A 13687-nucleotide genomic window follows, 5' to 3' on the forward strand; every position below is an offset into this window, starting at 1 on the left:
TGATAGTAGATTGAATTAGTGTTCTGCCTATCACATTAGCCGGTCTAGGGGGGCGGGACCTTATCACACCATGCCGTCAAACACAGACCCAGCTCCATGACACACAGCGGAAGATGTACGCTGTGTGTGAGATACAAGAAGGGGAGAAGGATAGCGCTGCAGCCTCGGCTCAAAGCAGCGCCAGGGCAGTCCAGCCCTTCCGCTCTCTGTGTCCTTCGGCTGACAGTTTCCTGGCTGATCGCTTCAGCCAGGAAACTGTCAGCCTGGTTCACCCCCGCTCCTCACTCGCCCTTGACTAAATTCCACTCGCAAAATGCGAGCAAACGAGTGAATTTTTGATCTCTCTCTCTCCGGAAAGAAGTCTCCCGCGCGCCTAGCGTGGGAGTGACGACATCGCGGCTCCAGCCACTCACAGCGATGGAGCTGGAAGACACGTCGAGGCAACATGTCGGCTACCTCGGCGTGGACCAGGTAAGTTACCAACGTCTCGTTCTAAGGTAAGTATTTCAAAGTGAGCTAGTAAGCGGTGCATACTAGCTCATTATGCCTTTTGCTTTAAAGGGTTAAAAAAAAAAAAACGTTCAGCGAATATACAACCGCTTTAAGAAAAAGTAGGAAAATATTTATGAAAAACCAAAATGTTGCAATGAAGAAAAGTTGGAGAGTGTTGGAGGATTTTTTGTGGCTTAAAGGGGTTGTAAACCCTCGTTTTTTTTCACCTTATAGCTTTCTTTGCATTAAGGTGAAAACTTCTGTCACTGAGCAGCCCCCCCATTTTACTCACCTGAGCCCATTTGTTCCCACGCGGGAGGCGCACACACCCTCTCTGGCCAGTGTCTCGGCTTGATTGGATAGATTTATAGCAGCGCAGCCATTGGCTCCCACTGCAGTCAATCAAATCCAATGATGGGGGACGGGAGCAGGACCAAGTCCGGCTTTCTGTGTCTATTGATGCAAAATCTGCACTCGGGAGCGCACCCGCACGGTTACCCCCAGGGAGAGCGCTTCTCCTAGGTGGTTTCCCAATGCGGGGAGGAGCCACGAGCGGCCACCGGGGGACCCCAGAGGTCGAGAATCGGGGCCACTCTGTGCAAAACTAACTGCACAGTCGAACGGGTGAAGTTCTTGCAAATACAAATTGTTTAGAAGACTGCAGTGTAAACTCACCTCGTCTGTCTTCCAAACATCTCCGCAGAAGCTTCACCGCTTCCCTTCGACCTTGCTTGGCAGATTGGAGAAGCCAGTCTACTGCAGCGCAGCTGTTCGCTTCCTCATCCTGCTCCTCAGCAAGTTTTAAGTAGTATTTTCCTACCTGCAACACAGAGGGAAAAAATAAAACATAATCAACCCCAGCGAATAAACATAGGATTCTAGCAGATTTACATCATACGTTTTTAAAGCGGGAGTTCACCCGGATTTTTTTTTTTAACATTAGATTGGGCCTAATTACGGGAAGCAGAATCGGGTATTTTGTTTAAAATCAATGCAGTACTTACCATTTTACAGACAGATGTTCTCCGCCGCTTCCGGGTATGGTCTTCGGGACTTGGCGTTCCTATTTGATTGACAGCCTTCCGACGGTCACATGCAGCGCGTCACCAGTTGCCGAACGTCGGTGCGGCTCTATACGGTGCCTGCGACGTTCGGCAACTCGTGACGCGCTGTATGCTACGGGCACAAGGCTGTCAATCAAATAGGAACGCCCAGTCCCGCAGCCCATACCCGGAAGCGGCGGAGAACATCTATCTGTAAAACGGTAAGTACTGCATTGATTTTAAACAAAACACCCGATTCTGCTTCCCGTAATTAGGCCCAATCTAATGTTAAAAATTTATTTTTTGGGTGAACCTCCACTTTAAACTTAAAAGCGACGCTAAACTGTGCTTCCAAAAAAAATAAAAAAATAAATAAAGTATTGCTCTCAGCTGCCACCAAATCTACAAATTCCTTTTATTTATTTTTTGCTGCTGTGATATAACTGTTAGAGGGTGGCTCCATAGTCCCAATGTAAGAGTGTAGCCACCTTCTCTTGATTGCTCCCGAAATGGACTATGGAATATGTAGGGTGCACACAGCAATGCAGTGTGTATTTTCAGCTCTCCTCCCCGTTTTCTGAATGCTCAGACAAGCCGTATCAATTCTGCACTTAGAGTTTAGAGAAGAGAATCCTGTAGATAAACAGGTACAACGTATGTAGGAGGATTTGTTTAATCTCTGTATCACCTGAGACCAGTCACTTCACTGGTTATATGGAAGGGCTTACTACCACTTGAAAAAACAGACTAAAGGGCTATTGAATGGTGAATGTGTATGAATTTGTTAATTTTTCTTTAACAAGAGCACTGGAAACCCTCATTTTCTCATAGCCTAGGGTGTGGTCACAATGTCTGGCAAAGGCTCCTGGGGCACTTATGTTCAGGTAGAACTGGCAAAGGACAGGGATTATTTTAAGTTCCCACATACCAAGTGATCAGCCACCAGAGCAAGAGAGCACAAAAGTCATAATAAAGTGTATATAGAGCTGGTTGCTAAGGAGGGGACCAGGAAGCCGGCCGTCACGTCCCTATTATATATATATATATATATATATATATATATATATATATATATATATATATATATATATATATATATATATATATATATATATATATATATGTGTATATATATGTGTGTGTGTGTGTGTGTGTGTGTGTGTGTGTGTGTGTATATATGGGTGTATGTGTATAATTATATATATATATATATATATAAAATCAAAAAAATTAATAAAAATTGTGCAAAAAAAAAAAATTTGGTATGGACATGGGGTGTCAATCCGCCCCACACCCACCCACCCCAGGAATTTTTGTGTTTTGTTATGTAAAAAAAACCCGATGTCAGCGCATATGAAAATGGATGTAAAAATTTACATTGGTATCCATTTTTTTACAAAAAATAAATAAAAATGTGACTGAACAAAAAAAAAAAAAAAAAAAAAAGAAGAAGAACGTCCATGTGAAACCAGCCTTAGTCTATTTTTTACCATCTGTGTCCCAATAGAGGAGATCTAGTAGAAACCTCCAAAAAGTGAGGGGAATGCCATCCTTTGTTGTTACTGTAACATGCATCCCCTTGGAAGATTTCCCCTCACCCCTTGTTCTGGTGACCCCCTCTAGAATTCTGGATTTCCCATCACCTTCTGTCCCAGGGCAATAATAACAAATAGAGGAAGTGAAGCTCCCTCGTGGTGACACAAAGCTTCAGAAGCTGGGAGGAGTCTCATCCATCCCCTATTACATCAAAAAATAATAAAAGACAAACTGAAAGCAGCCGTCCCCTATAGCAAAATATACGAATGCAATACAATGGCGCCTCGCATAGGGACATGTATGAAACTCAATGTCTGTGGACGCCATGAAATCCTCTTGATGAAGAGTTGCCACCACCAAACAAATAGATTGCATTTTAAATTTTGGATGATCACAACGATATGGAGTGGCTTAAAGTGGATGTAAACCCCATTCATTAAATTTGAGCTGGGCACATATGTTTTCTTATCTCTCTTCAAAGCACCAAGTCCTGTGGCTTTCTCCTGCTCCATTCTCGTTATTAGCATGATAACCTCCGAGAAGTTCTCCGACAACTGAGATAAAACCAGCCTGAAATTTGTGTCAGAAAGGTTGCTTTAAAGCGGAAGTAAACCCATCCATAAAACAGTTACCTTTCCGGCACATGCCGGAAATGTAACACTCCCATTGGTTGTGCTCTTAACTAAACTGTCAAACCATCCAATGGTTGGTGTCATAACTGATCACATGTGCAGCATTATGGCAGCTGTAGATTAAACAGAGGCCAAGATGGCAGCTTCCTTGGCTGAAAATGATAGGAGGGTTTACTGCCACTTTAAATAAATAGACTAGCAGAGAGCTAAACTTTTTACAGCACAGCTCCAAGAGTCTCAACATATAAGTAAAGGGGTGGGTGTGCCCTTCCTCCAATCAGCTGTCTTGGCTGTATGCCCAGACTTCACTTCCAGTGTTGAACAGAAAGAGAAAATCTCTAACAGGTGTGAACTTTCTAAAGAGTATATAAAGCTGAAGACAGCAGATATACATGTAAAACTTATGTAGGGAGATTTGTTTCAACCCTGTGTCTCATTTGAGGCTGTTCACTTCACTGGGTATATTTGAGGGTTTACATCCACTTTAGGGCCTGAATCGGCCAAGCTCCACCCCTCTTTTTTAGAGGGTTTCGGCTCCCACTTGCTCCCTGGGCTCCGCAGCGGCAGAAGGAAGGTCACCTCTCCCTCCTCCCTCTCAGCAATCATTTTCCCAGATGATTACTCGGCTAATCACGGTGCAGTGTGTGCCCGGCTGTGTAGCCACAGCTGGGCGCCCACAGTAGTGATGCCGGCACCGCAGAGAGGAGGGGGAGATGAGCGGGGCTTTGTTACCCCGCATCGCTGGACCCTGGGACAGGAAAGCATCCGAATATTAAGAGTCAGCAGCTGCAGTATTTGTAGCTGCTGACTTTTAATATTTTTATTTTAGTAGGAACTCCGCTTTCATCTAAAGTGGAGGAATTTTAACACAGAAGGTACGTTACTTGCCAGATCACCAGGTGAAAACAGAGGGGGGAAAAAAAAGCCTAAGAAAAGAAAACCAATGCAGCTACCACATCTAATGATCGATAATCTGCAATATATTACATTTTTGGGTTTAACGCCACCTTAATAGTCCTAAGAAAATTAATCGGGTCCTTTTCTAAATTCCAATAAGAACCCCTGATGACATCAGATGTTGCTGACGAAACGCCTTGGGGGTTGCAGGAAAGAAAGTCGCTCGATTCTCCAATCAACACAGTCAGTGCTGATGGGGGAATCCCTCCCGCAGAGCTATTGTGTTCTCCTGACAGAGGAGCGCAGGGAGCCATCCCTGCCGGGAGAACACAGTTTATTGCTAGGGATAATAGGCGCTGGCAATAATCACATGTAAAAATCCAGCATGCTGGTTGTACTCAAGTGAATCAATGGATCGAATTGGGTATGTCATGGCAAAATTGGCTGTATGCAGAGCACACCGCCATTTTGCCCTGTGCTTAAAAGCACAGGTTTCGTCTTAGTGAAATAAGCCATCTTTAAGCTAAATAAGTTCACTCACCATGCATTCCCTGCCCATCCATTCAAGTCAAGAGACCTCACCAATTGTTCTCATTCTAGCTCCCAGCCATCACTGGTCTGCCGACGCTCTCACAGGCAGTTTTATTAAAAACCCAGCAGGAAGTGATGTCACAACATGTGACCTCCTCCATAGGAAGTGAGCTCACTGGGTGTGAGCTCCACCCAGCAGATGCCCATATACGAATTTGACAACACAGATAAACCCTTCCAACAGGGATTCAATACAGTAACAATAACAAAATAATAAAACACCACGATACGATACAGTAATAATACTATAACCAATGAACACAGTTCCTGATGAGGGGAGCCTATATAACAGCTGTATGCTCATGCCACCACATTTATGTTGATCAGACACAGAGACGACAAAAGCACACATCCGCTAAACCGATAGTGTGCCTGCAGGGTGGACGCATCGCACAGGTGAATATCTGCATGACACAGGGGCCGTTTCGCTGGCCGATACCCCACTCCACAAACACCCTTCTCCAAATCAGGAAGTGCATCTCAACCAGTCTGAGACTGCCCCAGTCAGCTCTGTAGAGCGGGTTGCGGAAGTACCAAGACTGGGTGCCATTATGACAATACATATTAAATACATCTTCAAATTTCCACAACAGGTACAATCAGCCTGCCCATACACGGTTGAAATCTTGGCTGGTTCCTGCTAAATCGGCAGAGATTTGAACCGTCTATGGCGGACTTAAAAGGGGTTGTAAAGCTACAATTTTTTTTCCTAAATAGCTTCCTTTACCTTAGTGCAGTCCTCCGTCATTTACCTCATCCTTCCATTTTGCTTTTAAATGTCCTTATTTCTTCTGAGAAATCCTCACTTCCTGTTCTTCTGTCTGTAACACCACACAGTAATGCAAGACTTTCTCCCTGGTGTGGAGTGTCGTGCTCGCCCCCTCCCTTGGACTACAGGAGAGTCAGGACACTCTCTACATTGCAGATAGAGAAAAGAGCAGTGCGTTAGTGGGTGTCCTGACTCTCCTGTAGTCCAAGGGAGGGAGCAAGCACGACACTCCACACCAGGGAGAAAGCCTTGCATTATTGTGTGGAGTTACAGACAGAAGAACAGGAAGTGAGGATTTCTCAGAAGAAATAAGGACATTTAAAAGCAAAATGGAAGGATGAGGTAAGTGAAGGAGGACTGCACTAAGGTAAAGGAAGCTATTTAGGGGAAAAAAATAAATAAAAATTGTACCTTTTAAAACCCCTTTAACTTCTCCGTAAATATTAACATAGAATGTGAATCTGAAAATGCAGTACGGTTACCCTTTAGGACTGTTAAAGATGCAATGCCAGGAATGCTATGCATGTCTCACACGACTATATAGGAGAGGAAGAAGAGGAACAGGAGAAGGTCACATGCAGGGTGATAAAGTAACTTGCTGGTTTCTTCCAAGGCAAAGAAGCAACTGACATGATTTTAATAAAACCCAGGTGGAAAGACTTCAGAGACATAATGCAGACGGGTTAGAGGACACGGGCAAAGTGACATTCAGGGTTACTTCATATAGCTGTATAAAATCTGCAAAGTGCAATGGCCCACAGCAAGCTAGATTTTACATCACTGAAGGCAAGTCCGTTAAAGCTCAATGGAGCTGCAGCTTAAAGTGGATGTAATTTTTTTGCTGTCACAATGTAGAGTATAAGATTTCCTATCATCTGTGCCCAGTCTTGCCACACAGGGTTAATCCAGCTCTGAGCAATCCTCTTGTATTGCTCAGTGAAATAAAACGGACCTACAGAGAAAAACCTTAGTCCGTTCCGCCCCCCTTGCTGTGAGTGACAGGTTATTTACATATCTCATGCACTAGCTTCAGATAGGCATTATTTTTTAATTCCACCCCCACTGCTTTTCTGAAGTCATGTGGTTACTTTTCTGGATTTAGACTGGATGTTAGTGATTATAGCAGAATTTAAGACATACACAGGAACAAATGCATGCTGACAAGGGGAGTGTACAGGTGGGCGGGGAGTCTACTGACATCACGACTCCACCCACCGAGCTCCAGACAACAGACCCACCCACAGAATCTGCAGTTTTTCAGTTCTTATAACAGACAGAGGGGAGACATTCGACAGGTAAGGATACATGCATGAGGCATCTATATCCTTATAGATCAGCACTATGGCAGTAGTTTAGAAAGGATGAGAGGGGGTTTACATCCACTTTAACACACTCAAGTGAATTAAAACAAAAAGGGTATAAAGTCTTTTAGTTTGTTTTCTTTAGAAAGCAGCCACAGCCTGAGTAGAAAAGCCTGTCTCCTGCCAGCATGCCGTAGAGAAGTACCCTGGTCCCTGCATGCCCTTTACTAGTCAGAGCTCAGCAGGAAACATGAGCTGTGCAGATGGCAGAGCTATAGGGCCGACTCCGGGGGGCACGTGTTGTAGACAGACCGCTGCTTTCACACAAAGAGAAATAATACTTCTCTACAGCATGCTGGCAGGGGCAGGCTATTCTACTCATGTTGTATTTTCTTTCTGAAAAGAACTGTAAAAACATATGGTCAAGCTGCCCTTACAGCTACTCTTTAACCACTTCCCGACCGCCGCATGTATATGTACATCCACAGAATGGCACGTACAGGCAAATGGGCGTACATGTACGTCCTTGCCTTCTAGCGTGTGTGGGGTCCGATCGGGACACCCCCCCCCCCCCGCTACATGCGGCGGTCGTATTCCCGCGGGGAGCGATCCGGGACGACGGCGCGGCTATTCGTTTATAGTCGCTCCGTAGCGATCGCTCCCCAGAGCTGAAGAACGGGGAGAGCTGTATGTAAACACGGCTTCCCCGTGCTTCACTATGGCGCTGCATCGATCGAGTGATCCCTTATATAGGGAGACTCGATCGATGACGTCAGTCCTACAGCCACACCCCCCTACAGTTGTAAACACACACTAAGTGAACACTAACTCCTACAGCGCCCCCTGTGGTTAACTCCCAAACTGCAACTGTCATTTTCACAATAAACAATGCAATTTAAATGCATTTTTTGCTGTGAAAATGACAATGGTCCCAAAAATGTGTCAAAATTGTCCGAAGTGTCCGCCATAATGTCGCAGTCACGAAAAAAAATCGCTGATCACCGCCATTAGTAGTAAAAAAAAAATAATTAATTAAAAAATGCAATAAAACTATCCCCTATTTTGTAAATGCTATAAATTTTGCGCAAACCAATCGATAAACGCCTATTGCGATTTTTTTTACCAAAAATAGGTAGAATACGTATCGGCCTAAACTGAGGAAAAAAAATGTTATATATGTTTTTGGGGGATATTTATTATAGCAAAAAGTAGAAAATATTGAATTTTTTTCAAAATTGTCACCTCTATTTTTGTTTATAGCGCAAAAAATAAAAACCGCAGAGGTGATCAAATACCACCAAAAGAAAGCTCTATTTGTGGGGAAAAAAGGACGCCAATTTTGTTTGGGAGCCACGTCGCACGACCGTGCAATTGTCTGTTAAAGCGACGCAGTGCCGAATCGCAAAACCTGGCCTGGGCATTTAGCTGCCTAAAGGTCTGGGGCTTAAGTGGTTAAGCTGGAAAGGCGGGAGGTGTACACACGCAAAGCATCTCAACGTGGCAACAATTATGTGCATTGAGTGCCGCATGCCCAACGCGACCCATTCACCAGAATAGGGCCAGGTTTCAGACCCCCGTGGTGGTGCAGGTTTTTAGGGGTTAGATGGAAGTTGCAAGTGATGGCCGATAGTTGCTTAAAAGATTTGGAACCAACAAGCCCCTTATTTCGATTGAGTTATTTTACAGGTTCAGGCCCAGATTCTCAAAAGGAGATACGCCGTTGTATCTCTGAGTTTGAGCCGTCGTATCTATGCGCCTGATTCTTAGAATCAGTTACGCATAGATTTGCATTAGATCCGACCGGCGTAAGTCTCTTACGCCGTCTGATCTTAACTGCATATTTACGCTGGCCGCTAGGGGCGTGTACGCTGATTTATGCCTAGAAATATGTAAATCAGCTAGATACGCAAATTCACGAACGTACGCCCGGCCGACGCAGTACAGATACGGTGTTTACGTTAGGCTTTTTCCGGCGTAAAGTTACCCCTGCTATATGAGGCGTAGATGCGGCGTACCAATGTTAATTATGGACGTCGTTCCCGCGTCGAATTTTGAAAATTTTACGTCGTTTGCGCAAGTCGTTCGCAAATAGGGCTGGGCGTCATTTACGTTCGTGTTGAAAGCAATGGCTTCTTGCGGGTTAATTTGGAGCATGCGCACTGGGATACTTTCACGTAAAAAGCGTCATTTACGTGGGGTCACATACAATTTACATAACACACGCCCACATCTACCACATTTGAATTAGGCGGGTTTACGCTGGCCTATTTACGCTACGCCGCTGCAACTTTCGTTTGAGAATACGGCACTTACCTGAAAAAGTTGGAGGCGTAACGTAAATAGGATACGTTACGCCCGCACAAAGATACGCCGATGTACGTGAATCTGGGCCTCAGTTTTTCTAAATAGATGAACTTATTTGACTTGAATATTTTTCTCATCAAATAGGTTTTGGACTACAAACAAAATACTGCTCGGGTATGGAACTGGGATCTTCTCACATCATATTAGGCATTGATCTGTAATGCCCCGTACACACGATCGGAAATTCCAAACAGCAAAAAAGTCCGATGTGAGCTTTTGAACGGAAATTCCGACCGTGTGTATGCTCCATCGGACTTTTGCTGTCGGAATTTCCACCAACAAAAGATTGAGAGCTGGTTCTCGAATTTTCCGTCGGGAAAAATTCAGACCGGAAAATCCGATTGTCTGTAGCAATTCCGACACGCAAAATTCCGACGCATGCTCGGAAACAATTCAACGCATGCTCAAAAGCATTGAACTTCATTTTCTTGGCTTGTCGTAGTGTTGTACGTCACCTCGTTCTTGACAGATGAAATTTCAGAGAACTTGTGTGACCGTGTGTATGCGCAAGCCAAGCTTGATCGGAATTCCGTCGGAAAAAACATCCAAGGTTTTTCAGACGGAAAATCCGATCGTGTGTACCGGGGCATAAAAGCTGCATTTGCTCATAAATCGAAGAGTTAATTTCTCATCTTCTGCCTCCCCTCACTAGGGCCAGACTCCGTGTAATTACCAACGTGAAGCCAGCTGTATTTTAATGAGCAATAAACCATGTCATAGACTTCGTAAAAAAAAAACTGAAATCATTTGGTTTGAGGTTAATTAGGCTGAGGCCTTCAGTGAATTGAAAAATCTATTTTCAATTCCTAAATAAAAGCAAATAAGACATGGTAATGAACATTCTGCATGCATTCGGTTTTTATGAACTGGGATTATTGTACAATATTGGTATATAATTACCTTGCCTGAATAATCCTACTCCAGAGACGTATTGGGGGGTCACACAGTTTATTGAACCCCGTGCTGTCCACTTTGGCATCCCTTTAAACTGTTTGGAACACCCAGAGACAAGGAGGATCGGCGATCCTGTAACCACGGTCACAATGGTCTCACAATCAGAAGGCAGTCCCAGTAGCTACTGATCTTTAGCCAGGAATGAGAGCAGTCTTTGACAGCTCGGTCTTTGCGCCAAGCAAATGTACATAAATAACACCCACCCAGCAGCGCATATCTGCTGTGTGTGGGAAGTAAAGCCCACCTGTAACGGAATGACCCGGGACAAACAGAGACTTTGAAAGGATGAGGGGTACTCCTGTGCTAGCGTCATTAATAACTCTTATGTCTAGGGTCACCTTATGTCCGATAGGGCCATAGGGTGACTGAGAAATTATATCCTAAATTACAGGACAGGGGACATTACTAATAGCTCATATTGCAAAGTGTTGGTTTATTCTATGACTCATCTCTCTGTGTAGACTGTTGACATGCTAATTGAGCCTGGTCCAGGATCTCTAATTATGTATGCTAAATACTGTTTTGTGTGTGGAATGGAACTTGTCAAGCTGTATGCGGAGACAGAACGTCTGTCTAAAGATGTGGTTTGAGGGGAATTCATTGTGAGATGGTGTTTTGTTTGAATTCTGTTAATGAAGGAATGTGACTTCTCAGGTGGAGTGATTAGATCATGATAATTATAGCCCGGCACCGAGATGTCTGGAAGGTTTAGCAATCAGCCATCTGAAGGTGTATTGAAGCCCCTCCACGGTGTGAGGTGTGGGTGGAGAGTTTGATTGTTCCTTTCATGCTTAAATTGTATATAACCTTGAGAGCTAACCATTAAAGTTGTCTTGCATTTTGAAACCAGAACAGAGCTGTGTGTCTCGTGTCTGGGGGGAATTCTTATGGGCCGCTTTCGTTTGCCTGATTGTGGAGTGTCGATAAGCTGTCGTGGGTTGATGGAAGGTCGTAAACGGTGGTAACCGTTACACCACCCTTCTGTCGTTGCACATATGTGGTGGACGGTTAAAGCAGTATTAAACATGCATCGTTGTTTATTTTACCGCATACAATAAAATAAACAGTAAGTGATTTGTTCAAAGCTACTCTCAGTGTGGCTTCCCTGAACTTCCAGTTTTCACAAGAAAGAGTTAATAGTGGACAGTGTAGTCTTCAGTTCATCTGTTAACTCTGAGAAGGGAGGAAGAGAGGAGTGCCTTACCATCCTAGGCTATGGGGCGGTGTGTTTCTATTGATGTACAGTGTAGGGAGATACAATGCTAGTCCTTGTATGAAAGGGTGACTGCATTGGATGCTGCAAAAGAAAAATCACCACCTTGAAACAGCAAAACCTGCATCAGTGGTCATAGCACCAGCTAAAAAAGGAACACAGGCCTCGTTTGTTAACCAGAAACGCGTCGGGCATACTCACATCACCCACTAGGAGAGTGCTTTTTTGTTTTGCTCTTTTTTCGCCATCTTTTGGCACATGTATTGTTTTGGTGGCATTGTTTTTGTATTTTGGACATTTGTTGCTTTCATATGGACCTAGGTGCACATTGTGTGCTTTTATCAAGTGCCAAGTTATGTATGTCTTGTCCCATTAAAGATCATATTTTTTACCAACACTGTGTTTGGCTTGTAAAGTCCCACCCAGGGGGTATAGTCTCTTTTGTTATATGTTGCTCGGGGATGTGGCCAATACTACTAGTAATTGCATCCATGAGTACCTCTTCCTCTAAAGGCCTGGATTAGGAGAGAAAGCAGCTGCATTAAATCAGTTCCTGAAAGTGAATAAAAATTGAGGCTTGAATATCACTTATTACTAAAAGTTTAAATTAACCTTTTGAAGATAGAAAAAACCAATGCACATTTTTTCTAACAAACCAGCAAAGCATTGCACCCGTGATCAGCAGATCGTGGGTGCAATCCAACGCCACGTACACACAGTTGGAATCGTCGTAGTGTTGTACGTCACCGCGTTTGACGGTCGGAATTTGGTGTGTCCGAGTGTATGCAAGACAAGGGAAATCGGATCCTGTGTACGGGGGCATAACGCTTCGGCAGACTCTCCTGAGAGCAGGAAGAAACCATTTACTATCAGAGTGCTCACCAGCACCCTACTAGTTCATTGAGAACTACGAGCTGTCAGCCGCAATGGCTGACGGTACTTGTAATCTATACCAGGGCTCAACAAATTCCAGTTGCCAGGTTGCCTTTACAACTAGAAATTGGGTCCTGGTGCCTGGGCTTTTGTCAGCCGAATCACTGCTGACACCAGCTCCCAGCCGAGTGTGTCGGAGGCAATCCCAGCTTAAAGGGGCTGGGCTTATTGGACGGGATTGGGCGTGTCCCCTGTCCGGGAGGACAGATCAGATTTCGGGGCGGGCTCGGTGCAGAGGTGGGCGGCTCAGTTTTAATTGAGCAGGTCGGGCTGTCATCGCTCCGCTCTCGGGGTGATCGGAGATTGGGCTGGAGGATTACCGGAGCATTGTCACCAAGGGCTACATGGTGAATGCCCCGAGTACAAATCGTCTATTTCACACACCCAGCATGCCCCTGGCTATGTATCCTAGGCACTGCTTGCCCATCTGTGGGACCGGCATTGCGGATGCCGCCGGGTAGAGTGGAGTGTGCTCTTCTCCCCTTGTTGCTTTTAGACCCTGGATGTCCGATTGAAGAGAATCTTAAAAAAAACAAGACACACAAAACCCCACCACAGTAGTATTAGTAAAACTTTTTTTCTCTCATTGTAAAAAATGCAAAGTGTTACACCAAAGCACATAAAATCCAAGCCCCCTCACTCCCAATTTATTTTTATTATATATATATATTTTTTAAATAAATGAAGGGAGGAGAAGAAGTCGAAGCCTCCCCATCCCCACATATACGCACATACAAATGTAAACGCACGCATTAGTGCGCCTACACCTGAAAACGTTGATTGCGATACATGTTACACAACGCCACGTAATGACAGCAATAATTCTAGCGCCACACCTCCTTTGCAAGAGTAAATAAAGCTTTGTTTTAGCTCCTAGGTCCCAGATTCAAAGAAAAAATGCCAGGCCCTGGTCTATCCATTCACAGGTAACTGAACAAGTTATGCATGGGTGGAACCCCGCC

General features: G+C 44.4%; 1 protein-coding gene across 2 annotated transcripts in view; it reads right to left on the minus strand.

Moving 5' to 3' along the window:
* WFS1 (wolframin ER transmembrane glycoprotein) overlaps positions 1 to 13687 on the minus strand; it is a 78552-nt gene that overhangs the window by 22462 nt on the left and 42403 nt on the right. For both annotated transcript variants that reach the window (XM_040335398.1, XM_040335399.1), the window contains exon 4: positions 1168 to 1312. In XM_040335398.1, coding sequence (XP_040191332.1) covers positions 1168 to 1312 — 145 coding nt within the window. The remainder of the gene's footprint in view (positions 1 to 1167; positions 1313 to 13687) is intronic.

This window comes from Rana temporaria, chromosome 1 (assembly GCF_905171775.1).
Source record: "Rana temporaria chromosome 1, aRanTem1.1, whole genome shotgun sequence".
NCBI lineage: Eukaryota > Metazoa > Chordata > Amphibia > Anura > Ranidae > Rana > Rana temporaria.